This window comes from Macaca nemestrina, chromosome 20, assembly GCF_043159975.1.
Source record: "Macaca nemestrina isolate mMacNem1 chromosome 20, mMacNem.hap1, whole genome shotgun sequence".
Classification (NCBI taxonomy): domain Eukaryota; kingdom Metazoa; phylum Chordata; class Mammalia; order Primates; family Cercopithecidae; genus Macaca; species Macaca nemestrina.
Genome location: NC_092144.1, coordinates 56,518,893 through 56,539,200, shown reverse-complemented (window position 1 = coordinate 56,539,200; position 20,308 = coordinate 56,518,893). Strand labels below are relative to the sequence as shown.

Genomic DNA, 20,308 nt, shown 5'->3' with positions numbered 1-20,308 from the left:
AAACAACCCAGGTTAGGGGCCTGATATGGTTTGGCTGCGTCTCCACCCAAATCTCATCTTGAACTGTAGCTCCCGTAATTGCCACACACTGTGGGAGGGACCTGGTCGGCGATAATTGAATCATGGGGGCGGTCTCCCCCATACTGTCCTCGTGATAGTGAGTAAGTCCCATGAGACCTGATGGTTTTGTAAGGGGAAACCCCTTTCACTTGGTTTCATTCTCTCTTGCCTGCCACCATGTAAGACGTACCTTTCACCTTCCACCATGATTGTGAGGCCTCCCCAGTCATGTGGAACTGTGAGTCCATTAAACTTTTTTTTGTTTATAAATTACTCAGTCTTGGGTATGTCTTCAGCAGCAGCATGAAGATGGACTAATACAGGGCCTATGGTGTTATTTTATTTATATACATATACACACAGACACACACACACATAAATATATAAAAATATATTTACATTCATGTATATTTACATATATGCAAACACATCCACACATGCAAACTTATTTACATATATGCAAATATGTATAAATAGAAATACACTTATATATAGATATTTGCATATGTAAATAAATATATATGCATATATAAATAAGTATATTTGCATATATAAATATGTTTATATATTTATTTTTAATATAAAATATATATTTTTATATAGACATGATTTTGGGCACGGTTCCTGGGTCAAACTCCCATGGCCCTTGTCTTTTGTTAGAACAGTCTTTTATTAGAACAGTCTAATAAAACAGTTCGAACAGTCTTTTTGTTAGAACATTGGGTGTGTTAGGCCTCATAAAACAACCTCTCCAGCCTTCTTCTGCCCTCCTTTCACCTGCCCCAAGGCAGGTCTCTAATCTTCCTCCACCTTTCTGATTGCGAGTCATAAAACTGTACCCAGAGAGGGTCCTGCCCAATACCCTGGGAGAAAGAATGCTGACATCATGAAGCTTCCATAAAAACCCAAGAGGACTCGGTTTGAGGGGCTTCCAGATAGCTGACCCATGGAGGTTTCTGGAGGGTGATGCCCAGGGACAGTATGGAAGCTCTGAGACCCTGCATTCCCCCATACCTCACTTGATGTATCCCTTCATCTGTATCCCGTGCAATATCCTTGACAATGAACCAGTAAACCTAAATAAGTGTTATCCTGATTACTGTGAGCTGTTCCAGTGAATTAAACCCAAAGAGCCAGGTGCGGTGGCTCACACCTGTAATCCCAGCACTTTGGGAGGCCAAGGCCGGAAGATCACTTGAGGTCAGGAGTTCAAGACCAGCCTGGCCAACATGGTGAAACTCTGTCTCTACTAAAAATACAGAAAATTAACCGGGCGTGGTGGCAGACACCTGTAATCTCAGCTACTTGGGAGGCTGAGGCAAGAGAACTGCTTGAACCTCGGAGGTGGAGGTCGCAGCGAGCCGAGATTGCCCCACTGCACTCCAGCCTGGGGGACAGAGTAAAACTCCATCTCAAAAATAAAAATAAAAAAAGAAATTCTGGAGGCCCGGACTTGTGACTGTGACTGAAGAGCAGGGAGCAGTCTTGGGAACTGAGGGCCAACCTGTGAGATCTGACACTACCTCCAGGTAGACGGTGCCAGAATTGAATTGGAGGACACCCAGCTGGTGTTCGCTGCTTGGTGTGTGGGAAAAACTGCCCACATTTGGTCACAGAAGTCTTCTTCTGTGTTGACGATCGTTGCATTATCAGGAGAGCAGAGGAAAAACATAGCTTGAGAGAGTTTTTCCCTAACAGAGCCAGACTCTGGAATCCTAACAATTGAAGAATCTGGATCTGCGTCTTAAAGGAACCTCAACCCCATCTCAACCCAACCTCCCCACTACACAGATGGAGAAGCTGAGGCCCAGAGAACAGTCAGGTTTAAGTCACAGGCCAAGACCACCTGAGGGACGGAGCCTTGGATGCTGAGGGCTCATGTGGGTGGGACGGCTTACCGAAAGAGGACTTCGGGGATGCCGTGTGGCCAGCGGGGTGCTGGGAGTGGCGGCTACTGAAGCCCCATCCAGGATGGGTCCCAGGAGGCGACGGAGGTCAGGGCTGCAGAAACGGCGGGGGTCAGCGGCCAGGGCAGCCTCGCTCAGGGAAGGCGGGTGCAGGAAGGCGAGGATCCGGGGGCCAGGGGCGTCTGCAGGACACATGGAGACGGGGAGGACACAGGCTGGTGACCAAAGGCCAAGGGCCAGAGCCCTCCACACCAACCCCAGGAACACAGTCGACATCAGCAAGTCAGGATGGCCACTGTTCTTAGTGTGGGAGTAAGGAAGGGGCCTGGAGGACCCCTGCTCGGCCAGGTGTAAACTTTATTTTTATTTTTGAGATGGAATCTTGCTCTGTTGCCCAGGCTGGAGTGCAGTGGCATAATCTCAGTTCACTGCAGCCTCCGCCTCCTGGGTTCAAGTGATTCTGTGCCTCAGTCTCTGGAGTAGCTGGGATTACAGGTGCCTGCCATCATGCCCAGCTAAGTTTTGTATTTTTTGTAGAGACAGGGTTTTACCATGTTGGCCAGGCTGATCTCAGACTCCTGACCTCAAGTGATCCGCCCACCTCGGCCTCCCAAAGTGCTGGGATTGCAGGCATAAACCACTGCACCCAGCCCGGGTGTGAACTTTAGTGGCCAGATTGTGGTGAGGCTCCGAAAACTCCGAGGGGAGGGGATTGGTGGCTCAGATCAGCATTTGGCCATTCCATTCAGCTCTGGGGAGCTTGCACCTTAGGAGAAAAGACTGGCCCCAAGTCCTCAAGGAGGCTGTAAGGTCCCCAGAGGTTAAGACAAGGCCCAGAGCCAGCTCTGAGCCAGAAAAGGAAAGGATATTATATCAGCAATCCCACCCCACACCCAGGAGCATGGGTGGCCAGCAACAGCAGGGAGAAGGTGAGGTCTTGAAGGACAAACCGGGAGGGAGGCTCATCCACGATGGCAGGAGAGGGAAGGAAGAGGGAGAAAGGAGCCAGACTTAGGAGGATCGAGATTACTGGAAGCCAAAGAGCGGCAAAGCCAGAATAGGGAAGAGGCAGAAGCATGGGGACAATGTGGAGCCACAGCAGGATTTAGAGCAGAGGCCAGCAAGAGACTGAAGCAACCATGCCATAGCCACAGGAGGGGAGGGAGGGCAGGAGAGAGAAGAGCATTCTGGGAAACTGCACGTGCAAAGGCCCTGAGGCACGAGGCTGGAGTGTTCCAAGGGCTCTTAGGAGGCTGTGTGGTTTGGAGGCGGAGTGCGCAGGGAAGGGAGTCAAGAGGCAGGTCCCACAGGGCCTGGTGAGCCATGTTAAGGTGCTTGGGCTTTCTCCCAAGGGCCCTGGGGACACAACCCCTCCCAGCCCCAGCCCTGCCCCATACCAAGGCTGTTCCCAGGGTTAGGGGTGTCCTTCTGAGAGGGGGCGCCCCGCTGAATGGGTCTGCGAGAGTGTTGCTCCGTTTGCTCCAGGGACAGCACCACTCCGGTCTCTTCCACCCGGCTGGGGTACAAGACAGAAAGGGAGGTGCGAGTCAGGGAGGGTCCTTGGCTCCAGCCCAGGTAGCCTGTTCAGGTGATGTCCTATTACAGAAGGCAATGGCGCCCAGGGGCTTGGAGGGCGTTTCACAGAAAATAATTACCCACATTTATTTGTCTCCTATAAGGGTTTGATTTTTGTTGACTGCTTTTTATTCTGACAGCGATTTTTTTTTCTTTTTCTTTTTCTTTTTTTAAGACAAGGTCTCACTCTGTTGCCCAGGCTGGAGTGCAGTGGCACGATCTTGGCTCACTGCAACCTCTGCCTCCCATGTTCAAGCGATTCTCCCACCTCAGCCTTCCGAGTAGCTGGGATTGTAGGTGGACGCCCCTATACCTGGCTAATTTTTGTATTTTTAGTAGAGATGGGGTTTCACCATGTTGGCCAGGCTGGTCTTGAACTCCTGACCTCAGGTGATCCACCTGCCTCGGCCTCCCAAAGTGCTAGGATTATAGGCATGAGCCACTGCGCCCAGCCTATTCTGACAACATTTTAAAAAGAAAGTTAAGTTTGTCCCTTCCCAAGCTCCTTCTGTAAAAGGAAAGGCAGAAAAAAGAGCTGGCATTTAGCACAGCCTGGGCAGAGAGGAGGAAGACTGAGGGAAGCGGGTAGGGCGGCACCGAAAGACAGAAGTGGGAAGAGGCCTAGGAACAGACAGGGGACGCCCAGGGGCAAAGAGAGGGGTGAGCAAAAGGCTTCAGAATACCTAAATATTCTCTTTATAGATTTTAACTTATAAACATATTCTTAGAAAGCTATTGATGAAAAAATATATTTTTAATATAGTCTTCGTTACATTACCAAATAGGAAGAATTCACAGGGCTGTAATTTTTATGAATAAGATTTTATTTATGCTGTTTCTATTCATAGATATTTTTCATATTCAAGGGAACAGGTTTATAAATACTTCCTTATGTCCCTGCCACCTCCCTTCACACAGTCTGTGGCTGCAGAGACAATCTAAATGCTCGCTGGGCAAGTTGGCTTTTGGAGAGTTGGGTGGGGCTGAGGATCAGGCCCTCATTTGCATCTCATCTGCATAACCCGCTTCAGGACAGGATGTAGGTGGGCCTGGTTTTCCCACCAGCTCCTTGAGAAGCTATGACCTCTCCCTATCCTCATTAAACCCTCCCTGGGCTGGAAACATCCCAATTTAGGCTGGATCAAGGCCACCCTTATTCCCCTGAAAGACACAAGCACACACAATCGAACTCGTACACACACTCGGTGCACACAGGCACAAATGGGAGCGCTCGCATACACCTGAGCGCATACAAGGGCAGATATGCTCACACGCTCCATACACTTGGGCTCGAATATGTGCACATGTGACACATTCAGTTCACTTATTCATCATTCCACAAACATCTCCTCGTCAAGCACTACTGTGTAGTGGTTCATAGCAAGGACTCTGTAGTCAGTGGCCTGGGTTCAAATCCCAGCTCTGCTACTTACGCAGTGGTGTGATCTTGAATATGAAAATAAAATATATTATTAAAATTAGGCCGGGCACGGTGGCTCACGCCTGTAATCCCAGAACTTTGGGAGGCTGAGGCGGGTGGATCACTTGAGGTCAGGAGTTTAAGATCAGCCTGGCCCACATGGTGAAACCCTATCTCTACTAAAAATACAAAAATTAGCTGGGCGTGGTGGCGGGTGCCTGTAATCCCAGCTACTCAGGAGGCTGAGGCAGGAGAATCACTGGAACCCCAGAGGTGGAGGTTGCAGTGAGTCGAGACCACACCACTACACTCCAGCCTGGATGACAGAGTGAGACTCCAAATAAATAAATGAATAAAATGAAATTAAAAAAAATAAAATTGGCTGGGCACAGTGCTCACACCTGTAATCCCAGCACTTTAGGAGGCCAAGGTGGGTGGATCACGAGGTCAGGAGCTCAAGACCATCCTGGCTAACATGGTGAAACCCCATCTCTACTAAAAATACAAAAAAAAAAAAAAATTAGCTGGGCATGGTGGTGCGCATCTGTAGTCCCAGCTACTCAGGAGGCTGAGGCAGGAGAATGTCGTGAACCCAGGAGGTGGAGCTTGCAGTGAGCCGAGATCGTGCCACTGCTCTCCAGCCTGGGCGACAGAGCGAGACTCCACCTCAAAATAAATAAATAAATACATAAAATGAATTAATTTCACCTGCTTCTGTTTACTTTTTTTTTTTGAGACAGGATCTCAGTCTGTCACTCAGGCTGGAGCAGTGGTGCAATCTCAGCTCACTGCAGCCTCAATTTCCCAGGCTCAGGTGATCCTCCTGCCTCAGCTTCCTGAGTAGCTGGGACTACAGGCACATGCCACCATGCTGGGCTAATTTTTAAATTATTTGTAGAGATGGGGTCTCCCTATATTGCCAAGGCTAGTCTCAAACTCCTGGCCTTGGCCTCCCAAAGTGTTGGGATTACAGGTGTGAGTTATCACACCCAGCATTCTGTTTACCTTTTAAGGTGGCTACTAGAAAATTCAAAATGACATATGTGGCTGGCATCATGCTTTTATTGGACAACATTGGGTTAGATAGTAGTAATACTAGGGAGGGCCGGGTGCAGTGGCTCACGCCCATAATCCCAGCACTTTGGGAGGCTGAGGTGGGTGGATGACTTGAGCTCAGGAGTTTGAGAGCAGCCTGGCCAACGTGGTGAAACCCCATCTCTACCAAAAACACAAAAATTTGCCGGGTGTGGTGGCGGGTGCTTGTAATCCTTACTTGGAAGGTTGAGACAGGAGAATCACTTGAACCCGGGAGGCAAAGGCTGCAGTGAGCTGACGTTGTGCCACTGCACTCCAGCCGGGGCAACAGAACGAGACTCTGTCTCAAAGAAAGATAGTGGTAAGTACTACGGAGAAAATAAAGCAGTGATGGGACTTGGCAATTTAGAAAAGGGCAATCAAAGAAGGTCTGGCTGAATACACAAGTTAATAAGATAATTACAAATGGTTTTAAGTGCTTTGGTGCAAAAGTACAAGATACCAGGAGAGAAAATGGGGGTGGGGGGCACCTGAGCTCATGTAGGGGCTCAGGAAAGAGGGTCTCCAGAAGTGATGTCTGAGCTGAGACTGGAAGGATGAGCAGGCATGACTCAGGAGAAAAAGGAGGAGGGAGGAGAGGAGAGCATTCTGGGCTGGAGGAACAGCCTGTGCAAAGGCCCTAAGGTTTGGAGGGTGAGTGAGAAGGGGAGGGAGGCAGGAGCTTCACAGGGCCTGGTGAGCCATGCTAATGCCCTTGGCCTTTCTCCTAAGGATGCTGGGGAGCCTCAGAAGGGCTCTGAGAAGGGCAGAGACAGGAGGCATAAGTTGATTCAGAGGCCTGGCATGGTGGTGTCGCATCTGTATTGCCGTGCTTTAGGAGGCTGAGGTGGGAGGATCACTTGAGCCCAGAAGTTTGAGACCAGCCTGAATAACATAGTGGGACCCCATCCCTATTTAAAAAAAAATTATAGGCTGGGTGCCAGGGCTCACACCTGTCATCCCAGCACTTTGGGAAGCTGAGGTGGGTGGGTTGCTTGAACTCAGGAGCTTAAAACCAGCCTGGGCAACATGATGAAACTCCATCTCTACAAAAAATACAAAAAAAATTAGTCGGGCATGGTAGTGCATGCCTATAGTCCCACCTACTTGGGAGGCTCAGTCATGCACTCCAGCCTGCATGACAAAGCAAGACTTTATCTCAAAAAAATTTATATACATATATATATGTTGATTTGTATTTCAGAACATTCCTCCACATCTAGAAAAACCCCTAAGGCTTTAGAAACTGATGCATGTCCTATAGGATAACCTTCAAAGAAAAGCTATAATTATTTTTTCTTTTCTTTCTTTTTTTTTGGAGATGGAGTCTCGCTCTGTTGCCCAGACTGGGGTGCAATGGTCTCATCTCCGCTCATTGCAACCTCCGCCTCCCGGGTTCAAGTGATTCTCCTGCCTTGGCCTCCCAAGTGGCTCAGATTACAGGCATGCACCACCAAGCCTGGGTAATTTTTGTATTTTTAGTAGAGATGGGGTTTCGCCATGTTGGTCAGGCTGGTCTTGAACTCCCGACCTCAAGTCATCTGCCCACCTCGGCCTCCCAAAGTGCTGGGATTATAGGCGTGAGCCACTCACTGCGCCCGACCGAAAAGCTGTAATTTTAACTCTGCCTCACAATGTTGTCATGGATACCTCTGCATTCCTAAATGGTGAAAAGCTTCTATGACACATGATGGAGAAAAAAAGCCCCATCGTGATTTTCCCACGACACATCTATTAGAATGACTAAAAGTAACACCAAACCCAAACACCCAGACAATATGAAATGCTGGCACAGATGTGGAGCAACTGGAACCCTCATACATTGCTGATGGGAATGCAAAATGATACAGTCACTTTGGAAAACAGTTTGGCTGTTTCTTCTTTTTCTTTTTCTGGAAATGGAGTCTCCCTCTGTTGCCCAGGCTGGAGTACAGTGGCGTGATCTCGGCTCACTGCAACCTCTGCCTCCCAGGTTCAAGTGATTCTCCTGCCTCGGCCTCCTGAGTAGTTGGCACTACAGGCATGTACCACCACGCCCAGCTAATTTTTGTATTTTTAGTAGAGATGGGGTTTCACCATGTTGACCAGGCTGGTCCTGAACTCCTGATCTCAGGTGATCCACCCACCTTGGCCTCCCAAAGTGCTGGGATTACAGGCACGAGCCATTACACTCTTCCCTGACTGTTTCTTTCTTTCTTTTATTTTTTGACACAGAATCTCACTCTGTCACCCAGGCTAGAGTGCAGTGGTCTGATCTCAGCTCACTGCAACTTCCGCCTCCTGGGTTAAAGTGATTCTCGTGTCTTGGCCTCCCAAGCAACTGGGGTTACAAGCATATGCCACCACACCTGGCTAATTTTTGTATTTTTAATGGAGACGGTGTTTTGCCATGTTGGCCAGGCTGGTCTCAAACTCATGGCCTCAACTGATCCACCCTCCTCAGCCTCCCAAAGTGCTGGGATTACAGGAGTGAGCCACCGCAGCCAGCCATGACAGTTTCTTAAATTAAATACACATTTACTGTATAACCCATCCATTCCAATCCTAGCTGTTTACCCAAGAGAAATGAAAACATGTGATCTCATAAAATCTTGTATGAGAATGTTTACAGTAGCTGGTTTTTTGTAATCACCCAAATTTGGAAACAGCCCAACATCTTCCAACTGGTGAAAGGATAAAAAAACTGTGCTCCATTCATACCATGGAATACTATTCACTATTTACAAAGGAACTACTGATATAAACCACAACATGGGCCAGGCGCGGTGGCTCACGTCTGTAATCCCAGCACCTTGGGAGGCTGAGGCGAGTGGATCACCTGAGGTCAGGAGTTGGAGACCAGCCTGGCCAACCTGGTGAAACTCCTTCTCTATTAAAAATATAAAAATTAGCTAGGCGTGTTGGTGCATGCCTGTAATCCCAGCTACTTGGGAGGCTGAGGGAGGAGAATCACTCGAACCTAGGAGGCAGAGGCTACAGTGAGCCAAGATTGCACCAGTGCACTCCTGGGCAACAGAATGAGACTCTGTCTCAAAAAAACAAAACAAAACAAGAAAGAAAAACCACAACAGGGAGGAAATTTAAATATATCATGCTAAGTATGAGCCAGGCCCAAACGGCTACATACTGTACGATTCCTTGTATGTGACCCTCTGGAAAAAGCAAAACTCTGGGTTCTGAGGACAGTGGTTGCCAGGGACATGGGAGTGTGGGAGGGGTTTACTACAAGAGAATATTTTTGTGTAAAAAATCATGGTAATGGCCGGATGTGGTGGCTCATGCCTATAATCCCAGCACTTTGGGAGGCTGAGGCGGGTGGATCACCTGAGGTCGGGAGTTCAAGACCAGCCTAGCCAACATGGTGAAACCCCGACTCTACTAAAAATACAAAAATTAGCTGGGCTTGATGGCGGGCACCTATAATCTCAGCTACTCAGGAGGCTGAAGCAGGAGAATTGCTTGAACCCAGGAGGTTGAGGTTGAAGTGAGCTGAGATCATGCCAGTGCACTCCAGCCTGAGTGACAAGGGCAAAACTCTGTCTCAAAAAAAGAAAAAAAAAAATCGTGGTAATTGTGTAACCACTATTACAATCACACTAATTGGTCAACAGCTGGATTGTGATAGTGGTTACACAATTGCATGCATGTGTCAAAATTCACAGAACTGTGTACCATAAAGAGAATTTACTGCATGAAAACCATATATCTTTTTGTGTTTTTTTGTTTGTTTGTTTGTTTTCAGGTTTTTTTTTTTTTTTTTTTTTTTTTTTTTTTTTTGAGATTGGGTCTTAACTACTTTGCCCAGGCTGGTCTTCACCTCTGGGGCTCTAGCAATCCTCCTTCCTTGGCTTCCCAAAGGGCTGGGATTACAGGTGTGAGTCACTGCACTCAGCCATGGCAGTTTCTTACATTAAATACACACTTACTGTATAACCCATTCATTCCAATCCTAGCTGTTTACCCAAGAGAAATGAAAACATGTGATCTCATAAAATCTTGTATGAGAATGTTTACAGTAGCTGGTTTTTTGTAATCACCCAAACTTGGAAACAGCCCGATGTCTTCCAACTGGTGAAAGGATAAAAAAACTGTGCTCCAGTCACACCGTGGAATGCTATTCACTATTTACAAAGGAACTACTGATATAAACCACAACATGGGCCAGGTGCGGTGGCTCACGCCTGTAATCCTAGCACTTCGGGAGGCTGAGGTGGGTGGATCACCTGAGGTCAGGAGTTCGAGACCAGCCTGACCAACCTGGTGAAACTCCTTCTCTATTAAAAATATAAAAACTAGCTGGGCGTGTTGTTGCATGCCTGTAATTCCAGCTACTTGGGAGGCTGAAGCAGGAGAATGGCTTGAACCCGGGAGGCAGAGGTTGAACTAAGCCAAGATCGTGCCAGTGCTCTCCAGCCTGAGTGACAAGAGTAAAACTCTGTCTGAAAAAAAAAAAATTGTGGTAATTGTGTAACCACTATTACAATCACACTAATTGGTCAAAGCTGGATTGTGATAGTGGTTACACAATTGCATGCATGTGTCAAAAATTCATAGAACCGTGTACCATAAAGGGAATTTACCATATGCAAACCACATATATATCTTCTCGTGTGTGTGGGGTTTTTTTTTTGGTTTGTTTTCAGGTTTTTTGGGTTTTTTTGAGAATGGGTCCTAACCACTTTGCCCAGGCTGGTCTTGAACCCTGAGGCTCTAGCAATCCTCCTCCCTTGGCCTCCCAAAGTTCTGGGATTACAGGAGTGAGCCACACATCAAATTTTAAAAAGCAAAAAAGATCCCATGATTCTGTTACATTTCTTATTTTAACTTGAATAGAGAGTCCTTCTGTTTGTTTGTTTGTTTGAGACAGAGTCTAACTCTGTTGCCGAGGTCAGAGTGCACTGACACAATCTAATCTCGGCTCACTGCAACCTCCACTTCCTGGGTTCAAACGATTCTCGTGCCTCAGCCTCCTGAGTAGTTGGGATTACAGGCATGTGTTACCACACCCGGCTAATTTTTGGTATTACTGGTAGAGACAGCATTTCGTCATGTTGCCCAGGCTGGTCTCGAACTCCTGAGCTCAGGCAATCCGCCCACCTCAGCCTCCCAAAGTGCTAGGATTACAGGTATGAGCCACCATGCCAGGCCAAACAAAGAGCCCTTTTTAATTTGAATTAACGATTCACTTAAGCAGAGGTTCATGCAATAAATAAATAAATAAATAAAATAATAAAAATTAACAGTACACACCCATACACATACCTGTGTCCATGCAGACACACACACCGGCATTTACATGGTGACACACATTCCTCATATGTGTACACGTCCACACTCCCTCACATACACTTATGCATGATACACGTGCGTGCTCATATGCACACACACACACATACACCTGTCCACACGTGCCGATCAGGCCCACACACAGCCACTCCAACCCCTCCTCCTGCTTACCTGATTAAAAAATGGACACAGACGATACTCTCCGACTGGGGGCCCCGTCCCCCTGACACCACTGTGGCCTGGGTCTGGGTCCACAGGTAGCCACCGTTCCGGGCCAGGAAGCGATACTGCCCTGTTACTGCCTGGCCCTTGCTCAGCACTGAGGAGGGGGATTGGGAGGGGTCAGAGCCACCAAGGGGGCAACTGAGGAGAGAAAGATCTGGGGGCTGGGTATGAGGGGGTAGGGAAGGAGACAGTTCCCTGGGGCTTGGGGAGCAGGGAGCTGGTGTTGAGGTAGGGAGGGAGGGCATCCTGGGGTGTGGAGAGCTGGGGGGTCCTGGTGCCGGCTGGGGGCCATGCGGCAGCTGGCTCCACGCCTGGGGAAATGGGATACATACAGGTGTGGATGCTCTTGCTGACCGCATCGGAGTCCAGCGCGTGGATGTACTCGTAGGCGGAACAGCCGATCAGGTCATCGGGACTGTAGCCGGCCACTTCTGCGATCCTGGGGGTGGGGCAGAGTGGGGTCTGGTCAGGATGCTACTGGCTGAGAGGGAGGGTAGGTAGAGGGAAGTGGCAGCAGAGGACACGGGAACAAAGCCAGTAAGATGTCAAGAGACAGGATCGTAACCCAGAGAAAAGGAGTAAGAAACAGAGTAAGAGGAGTGCGGTGGGTTGAATAATGACCCCCAAAGATGTCTACATCCTAATTCCCAGAATCTGTAGATATGGTATCTTACATGGCAAAAGGGACTTTGCAGATATGATGACATTGGAAGTTTTTTTTTTGGTCGGAGTCTCGCCCTGTCACCCAGACTGGAGTGCAGTGGCATGATCTCGGCTCACTGCAGGCTCCGCCTCCTGGGTTCACACCTTTCTCCTGCCTCAGCCACCCTAGTAGCTAGTAGGGGACTACAGGTGCCCGCAACCACGCCGGGCTAATATTTTTTGTATTTTTTTAGTAGAGATGGGGTTTCACCATGTTAGCCGGGATGGTCTCGATCTCCTGACCTCATGATCCACCTGCCTCCGCCTCCCAAAGTGCTGGGATTACAGGCGTGAGCCACTGTACCTGGCTGTTGCTTGTTTTCTGAGGCAGGCTCTCGCTCTGTCACCCAGGCTAGAGTGCAGTGGTGCAATCATGGCTCACCACAGACTTGACCTCCCAGGCTCAAGCAATCCCCCTGACTCAGCCTCCTGAGTAGCTGGGACTACAGGTGTGTACCCTGTCTGGCTACTTTTTACATTTTTTTTTTTTGGTAGAAATGGGGTCTCACTATGTTGCCTAGTCTGGTCTTGAACCCCCGGCCTCAATCTTCCTGCCTTAGCCTCCCCAAGAGATGAGATTACAGGTGTCAGCCGCCTCGCCCGGCCTGCCTTAGTCTTGAGATGGGGAGATGGATGCAGGTGGGCCCTGCTCTAGGAGCTGGAAAAGGCATGGAAACAGATTCTTTCCTGGAGCCTCCAGAAGGAACACAGCCTTAATTTTGCCTGTAAGACTCATTACTAATTTATTTTTCTTTCTTTAAGATGGGGTCTCACTATGCTGTCCAGGCTGATCTGGAACTCCTGGCCTCAAGTCATCCTCCCGCCTTGATCTCCCAAAGTGCTGAGATTACAGGTGTGAGCCACCATACCTGGCCTAATTTCAAATTTCTGACCTCCAGAATGGTGAGACAGTGAGTTTGTATTGTTTGGAGCCACTGAGTTTGTGGTAATATATTACAGCAGTAATAGGGAACTAATACATGGAGATGGGAAGAAGAGCTAAGAAAAGAGAGAAAAAGAGACAACATGCATGACATAGCAGAGGAAGAGAGGGGAAGAAAAGAACACAAAAAGAAAGAGAAGAATGAAAATAAAGAGTAATGAGGATGATAGGCCAGGTGCAGGGGCTCACGCCTGTAATCCCAGCACTTTGGGAGGCCGAGGTGGGCGGATCACCTGAGGTCAGGAGTTCAAGACCAGCCTGGCCAAAATCGTAAAACCTCATCTCTACTAAAAATACAAAAAGTAGCCAGGCATTGTGGTAGGCGCCTGGGATCCCAGATACTCAGGAGGCTGAGGGAGGAGAATCACTTGAACCCGGGAGGTGGACGTTGCAGTGAGCCAAGATCCTGCCACTGCACTCCAGCCTGGGCGACAGAGCAAGAACAACAACAAAGTAAGGATGACAATAATGATTTAAAAATTAGACACTTGTGCTTTGCACTGGGAAACTCACTGAGCTGCTCAGAATGACCGTACAAGGCAGGTTCTATTATGATTCCACAGGATAGGTGAGGAAATTGCGGCACAGAGAGTTGAAGTCATTTGGCTAAGGATATGCAGCCAAGACCAATACCCAACCAGGCTGAATCCAGAGTCACCGTTCCTACACACGACACCAGGGCGAGGGATAAGACAGAAGAAGGAAGAGAAGGACAGAAGGAAGAGAGTTGAAGAGAAAAAGAGATGAAAGGAAGGATAGAGGGCGAACAAATAACAGTTTATTTTATTTATCATTATTATTATTATTATTATTATTATTTTTTTTTTTTTTTTTTTTTTTTTTTGAGACGGAGTCTCGCTCTGCCGCCCAGGCTGGAGTGCAGTGGCCGGATCTCAGCTCACTGCAAGCTCCGCCTCCCGGGTTCACGCCATTCTCCTGCCTCAGCCTCCCGAGTAGCTGGGACTACAGGCGCCCGCCACCTCGCCCGGCTAGTTTTTTGTATTTTTTAGTAGAGACGGGGTTTCACCGTGTTAGCCAGGATGGTCTCGATCTCCTGACCTCGTGATCCGCCCGTCTCGGCCTCCCAAAGTGCTGGGATTACAGGCTTGAGCCATCGCGCCCGGCCTCATTATTATTTTTTTAGAGACAGCGTCTCATTCTGTTGCCCAGGCTGGAGTGCAATGGTGCAATCATGGCTAAGTGCAGCCTCAACCTCCTGGGCTCAAGTATTCTTCCCACCTCATCCTCCTGTGTGGCTGGGACCAAAGGCATGTGCCACCCGCCAAGCTAATTTTTTTTTTTTTTTTTTTTGAGACGGAGTCTTGTTCTGTCACTCAGGCTGGAGTGCAAAGGAGCAATCTCAGCTCACTGTAACCTCTACCTCCCCAGCTCAAGCGATTCTCCTGTCTCAGTCTCCCGAGTAGCTGGGATTACAGGCATGCACCACCACGCCCAGCTAATTTTTGTATTTTTAGTAGAGACGAGGTTTCATCATGTTGGCCAGGCTGGTCTTGAACTCCTGACCTCAGGTGATCCACCCACCTTGGCCTCCCAAAGTGCTGGGATTACAGGCAGGAGCCACCGTGCCCAGCCCCGCCTGGCTAATTTTTTTGTAGAGACGGGGTCTCCGTATATTGTCCAAGGTGGTCTTGAACTCCTGGTCTCAAGCAATTCTCCCATATTGGCCTCCCTAAGTGCTGGTATTGCAGGTGTGAGCCACTGGGCCTGGCTTAATGACAATTTATCGAGTGCTTCCTGTGCGCTGGCACCATACTAACTGCTTGACACAAATTGACTCATTTAAGAAAAGGGACAAAGAGAGATAGACCCTAAGAGAAAGACTCAGAGACAGAGAGAGAACGAAAGATAAAAGGAGGCTGGGTGCGGTGGCTCATGCCTGTAATCCCAACACTTTGGGAGGCCGAGGCGGGAGGATGGCTTGAGCCCAGGAGTTTGAGAGCAGTCTGGGCAAATGGCAAGACAGCATTTTTACGAAAAAAGAAAAGATATAAAAGACACACAGAAAATTCAGAGACAGGCAGGCACACACAGAGAGAAAGATGGATGAAGTGAGAGAGACAGAGGAGTGAGAGAAATGTGGGGGTGTGGAGGTGGGGAGGACAGCACACTTGAACCTGGGCAGAGGGAAGTGGGCCCCTGCCCACCTGTCATCACAGTAGGTGAACTTCATGTCCAGGCTGTGGCGGCTGAGGAAGGCCCCCCGGCCCAGCGGGGGCTCCAGGCTGCCTGGGTGGGGGATGGCTTCGCAGATGAGCACCAGGCACTGCAGTGGCAGCTCTGAGTCGGGGCTCCCAGCTGGAGAAGTCTGTGCAGGGGGCTTGTAGGCCCTCATATGTCCAGAGCAATGCAGCACCTGGGGGCCGAGAAGCGGGGACAAGGCAGTGGTGCCTCCGGGCCTGAGACCACCCATGAGGCTGAAAGATGCATCCTGTGGGCCCATCAGGGAGCTGAGATTCCAACCCCATGAAGACTCCAGGTTCAAAGGGGCTGAGGATCCCCAGCCCCAGGCCCATAGGAACCCCTCCTAAGAGAGTTTACAGGAGCCCCAGGTCCCAACTCCACAGACACCCATGCTCCTCGATGCACTGAGGACCCACTAGACCTGACCTGAGTGAGCCCCGCACAGTCCCCAGGCCAGGAGATGCCTGGACTCCAGCACCCTTCGAGATCTTTCGGGGCTCACACCCAGCCCCAGCAGCCCTGGCAGCCCCAGCATCCACGCCCTCCTCTGGCCCGGCCCCGCGCACCTTCCAGGTGGCCGCCTTGAGGTTGAGGGTGCGCCCGCGACTGGTGAGCGTACTCTTCATGCGCAAGGAGAAGCACCGCTCTGTGGGGGCCTCCACCTTCCTCCTGGACAGGGCTGGGGAGGCCCGGGGGCAGGGGGGAGGTCACAGGCAGTTGCACACAGGCCCAGTGCCCTCCGGCACCCTGGCTGCTCAGGCCTCTGGAAGGTCTGAACCTTCCAGAGAGGGTTCAGACCCTCTCTGGAACCAGAGAGGATCCCCCAGGGGTAGTATGTGTCCCCTCAGACCCCCCAGGGCAGGGCTGTGTCCCGTCAGACCCCCCAGGGCAGGGCCATCTCTCCTCTTCCTACTTGTCTTTGTCTGGTGTTCCAGAGGAGGAGGGGATATGCTGAGGGAGGGGTGGAGCCTCAGCTTCCTCCTCTGTGTGGTGAGGACAGACGCTTCTGGGGAACTCACTCTGTTGGGGGGTCAGGGCGTCCTGAAGCTCCTCTTGGTCACAGGGGTGGATGAAATCAAAGATGCTGTGTCCCATGAGCTCCAGCTGCCGGGGATGAGAGGGGTTGGGGTCTACCAGGGCCTCTCACCCATCTCCTCCATCCCATCCTCATTCCCCTGCTCCAGTTCGCCGGCCTGATTGATTTCACCAGTCTCCCCATTCATGTATCCATCCATTTGTCCATCCATCCATCCATCCACTCAGCAAGCATTTATTCAGCACGTACCAAGTGCCAGGCCCTCATCTATCTATCTATCTATCTATCTATCTATCTATCTATCTATCTATCTATCCATCCATCCATCCATCCATCCATCCATCCATCCATCCATCCATCCATCCATTATCTATCTATCTATCTATCTATCTATCTATCTATCTATCTATCTATCTATCTATCTATTTTTTGAGATGGGTCGTGCTCTGTTGCCCAGGCTGGAGTGCAGTGGTGCAGTGGTGCGATCATAACTTCCTGCAGCCTCAACCTCCTGGGCTCAAGCAATCTGATCCTCCCACCTCAGCCTCCTCAGTAGCTGGGACTACAGTCACACGCCATCACACCTGGATATATATATATATATATATATATATATATATATATATATATATATATATATATATATATAGAAATGGAGTCTCGCTCTGTTGCCCAGGCTGGAGTGCAATGGCACAATCTTGGCTCATTGCAACCTCCGCCTCCCTGGTTCAAGCGATTCTCCCACCTCAGCCTCCCGAGTGGCTGGGATTATAGGCATGTGCCACCATACCCGGCTACTTTTTGTATTTTTAGTAGTGGTGGGGTTTCACCATATTGGCCAGGCTGGTCTCAAACTCCTGACTCAAGTGATCTGCCTGCCTTGGCCTCCCAAAGTGCTGGGATTATAGGCGTGAGCCACCACATCCAGCTTTCGGCTAATTTAAAAAAAATTTTTTTGTAGAGATGGGGGTCTCACCATGTTGCCCAGGCTGGTCTCAAACTCCCGAGCTCAAGCAATCCTCCCACCTTGGCCTCCCAAAGTACTGGAATTATACGTGGGAGCTACCGCACCTGGCTCTTCTAAGTGGTATGGACACAGTGACCACACACACAAATCCCTGCCTTGAAGAGCTTACTGGCCAGTGGGGTGAGACAGACAGTGAATGAAAGAACAGATAATAACAATATAACAAGTAACACGAAGAAAACAAAAGAAGGACAAGGTGACGCAATGATGGGAGGCTGCTTTAGAGACAGTGGTCTAGACAGTTTCTTTGAAGAGGTGACATTTAAAAAGACTGCTGAACAAAGCAAGTGAGGAGGCCTTGTGGCCCCCTGCAGTAAGAGTATTCCAGAAAGAGGGAACAGTAAGCGCAAGGCCCTGAGATGAGACTCCATTCAAATCACACTTGTCTGGCAGGCCGAAAACCCAACTCTTCATTTCAGTTTAGGAAATGAGCCTGGTGCTGGGAGGGGACACAGATGAAGGTGGACCCTATTGGCTCACCATGTGAATGGTGCTGGTGCTGGTGAATAGGGAAAGAGGGCGATCTCGCTCCTCTGACAACATCTCTTGTAGCTGGAGTCGAATCCTGGCTGTGCCACTTCCTAGCTTTGGGACCTCAGGACATTCATCTCTCTGGGTCCAAAAAGCTCACTCACACTGACAGAGAAATTGGTACCAGGAGTGGGGTAACCAGGCAGAGAAAAGGAACAGATACCAACTATTGCGCCCATTTATTTGAGATTAAAAAAAAAAGAATGGGAACTGTCTTGTAGGCCTTGCTGTAAGGATGAATTAAAGTTAGTTCTACTTTCTACGCCCGCTTAGGCAGCACGTATGCTAAAAATTGGAATAACACAGAGAAGATTAGCATGGCCTCTGTGCAAAGATGATATGCAAATGCATGAAGCCTTCCATGTTAATTAAAAAAGTAAATTTTACTTTCTAAATGTCTCTTGTTCTTATCTTTCCATCCCCATGGCCCCTGCCACTGTTCCTCTTCTCCCACCTGAGATTGGCATCTACCCATTGCTGATCTCTCAACCTCTGATCTCACCCCCTCCAAATCTACCTCCATGCTGTACCTAGAGGATCTTTCAAAAATGTAAATCTGATTCTACCTCTCTGGCACAACCTCTCCACTGCTTAAACTCCTTCTATAGCTCCCCAGGGTCCTGGAGATAAAGCTAAGTTGGCCTTACATTTGGCCACAGGCTACCCTGATGACCTCTCTAGCCTTTTGTCTCTCAGCTTCTCCTATTGCACTCCGCACCTAGGAGGATAAACTTGTTTGTTTGTTTGTTTGTTTGTTTGTTTTTGAGACTGGATCTTGCTCTGTCACCCAGGCTGTAGTGTACTGGTGCAATCTTGGCTTACTGCAACTTCCACCTCCCAGGCTCACATGATCCTCCCACCCCAGCCTCCCAAGTAGCTGGGACCACAGGCGTGTGCCAGCACATCTGGCAAAATTTTTGTATTTTTGGTGGAGACAGGGTTTTGCCATGTTGCCCAGGTGAAACACTGAACTCCTGAACTTAAGCTATCCTCCCATCTTGGCCATTCAAAGTGCTAGAATTACAGGTGTGAGCCACTGCCCATGGCCAACTTCTTTATTTCCCCAAATTATCCTGTTTCTTTCTCACCTCTTGGCCTTTGCCTCCTCTGTTCCCTCTGCCATGTACATTCCTGACCTTCACTGATCCCATCCATTCTCCATACCCCTTTGACCAGCTAAGTTCTTCAGATTTCAGCTCAGACGTCTTCTCCTCCAGGAAGCCCTCCATTCCCACCCAGGCTGGGTCAGGTACACCCCACCCCTGTGCTCCCACAGCCCCCTAGACTGTCCCATCCCAGACCTGACCATTCTGGGTCTTCCTGTCTAGTGACATACCTATATCCCCTTTGTACTGTGAGTCCCATAAAGGTAGGGCTATGGCTGTCCTGGTCACCACTGTATCCCCAGCATCACCAGTACAGGGCCAGGCACAGAGCCAGGAGCTCCTCTCACCTGACTGAGGCCCAGGTGTTTGCTGACATTCTCCGACAGGTAAGCCATGTCTCCCTCGGTGGTGAGCACCATGACGAAGCCCTCCAGGGCCTTCAGGTAGCAGGCATCCAGTGGTTCTCCCCCTGCTCCCACCTGGTTCCACTCCCCTGGTGCCCGGGGCAGGGGGGATGGGGGCATCTCTAGTCAGTTATGGACTGAATTATGAACTGACCCTGGGCTAGCCTCCCTCTGCCTTGCCTCATTCAGAGAAACTTACATGCACCCCCGAGGGAGTGGGGGTACATCCTAGTGACCTGGATTCCCAAGGAAGAAAGCAGGACTAAGAAGCGCTGGAATTAGAAGCAGGGCCTCCCGGGGGGCAGAATTCTAAGGAAGTAGGAGTCTCCCAAGGGAACGGAATTCTAAGGATGTGGGTGGGCCTCCTAGGAGGACAGAATTCTAAGTGGATGGAACTCCCCAGGGTCAAAATATGAAGGGGCCAGGGCCTAGGGGGAATTGTAATACAGAGCTGATGGGGAAGCCTCGAAGGGGTTCAACACTCATGGAGGGCAGGATGTTCCAGAGGGACAGAACTCCAGAGAAGCAGGGGCTCCCAGAGGACAGACTTCTAAGGGGGTAAAGCCTCCAAGAAAAGTAAAATTCTATGGGGCAAGTCAAATGGGCAGAGCCTCCCAGAGAATAACACTACCTCCCCCGCTTTCAGGGTCCTGGGATTCCATGGGGTTTATGTGTGAGTGTATGTGTGTGTGTGCGTGCGTGGCAAAGCCCGCTGCACGGTGCAATTCTAACTGGGTGGAAATTCAAGGAGATGCCTACTAAAAGAACAAGTGATGTAGAACTAGAGGGGTGGGGAAGGGACAAGGGACT

At 49.6% G+C, this 20,308-nt stretch overlaps 1 protein-coding gene and 1 non-coding gene across 13 annotated transcripts in view; one reads left to right on the top strand and one right to left on the bottom strand.

Moving 5' to 3' along the window:
• The window catches only part of LOC105478682 (hypoxia inducible factor 3 subunit alpha), a 50,303-nt gene that overhangs the window by 22,506 nt on the left and 7,489 nt on the right, over positions 1-20,308 (bottom strand). For 8 of the 12 annotated variants that reach the window (XM_071087206.1, XM_071087205.1, XM_071087201.1 and 5 more), the window contains exons 3-10: positions 19,442-19,587; positions 16,414-16,498; positions 15,961-16,073; positions 15,358-15,566; positions 11,880-11,986; positions 11,494-11,641; positions 3,365-3,483; positions 1,959-2,149 (exon numbers count right to left, since the gene is read on the bottom strand). In XM_071087206.1, the coding sequence (XP_070943307.1) occupies positions 1,959-2,149; positions 3,365-3,483; positions 11,494-11,641; positions 11,880-11,986; positions 15,358-15,566; positions 15,961-16,073; positions 16,414-16,498; positions 19,442-19,587 (1,118 nt within the window). Of the gene's footprint in view, positions 1-1,958; positions 2,150-3,364; positions 3,484-6,235; positions 11,642-11,879; positions 11,987-15,357; positions 15,567-15,960; positions 16,074-16,413; positions 16,499-19,441; positions 19,588-20,308 lie in introns of those variants that run through there. The other 4 variants (XM_071087208.1, XM_071087209.1, XM_071087207.1 and 1 more) reach the window with 2 other exon arrangements.
• Positions 18,252-18,357, top strand: LOC112426080 (U6 spliceosomal RNA). Its single transcript, XR_003017349.2, has one exon. It is a non-coding gene; the product is annotated as a U6 spliceosomal RNA (small nuclear RNA).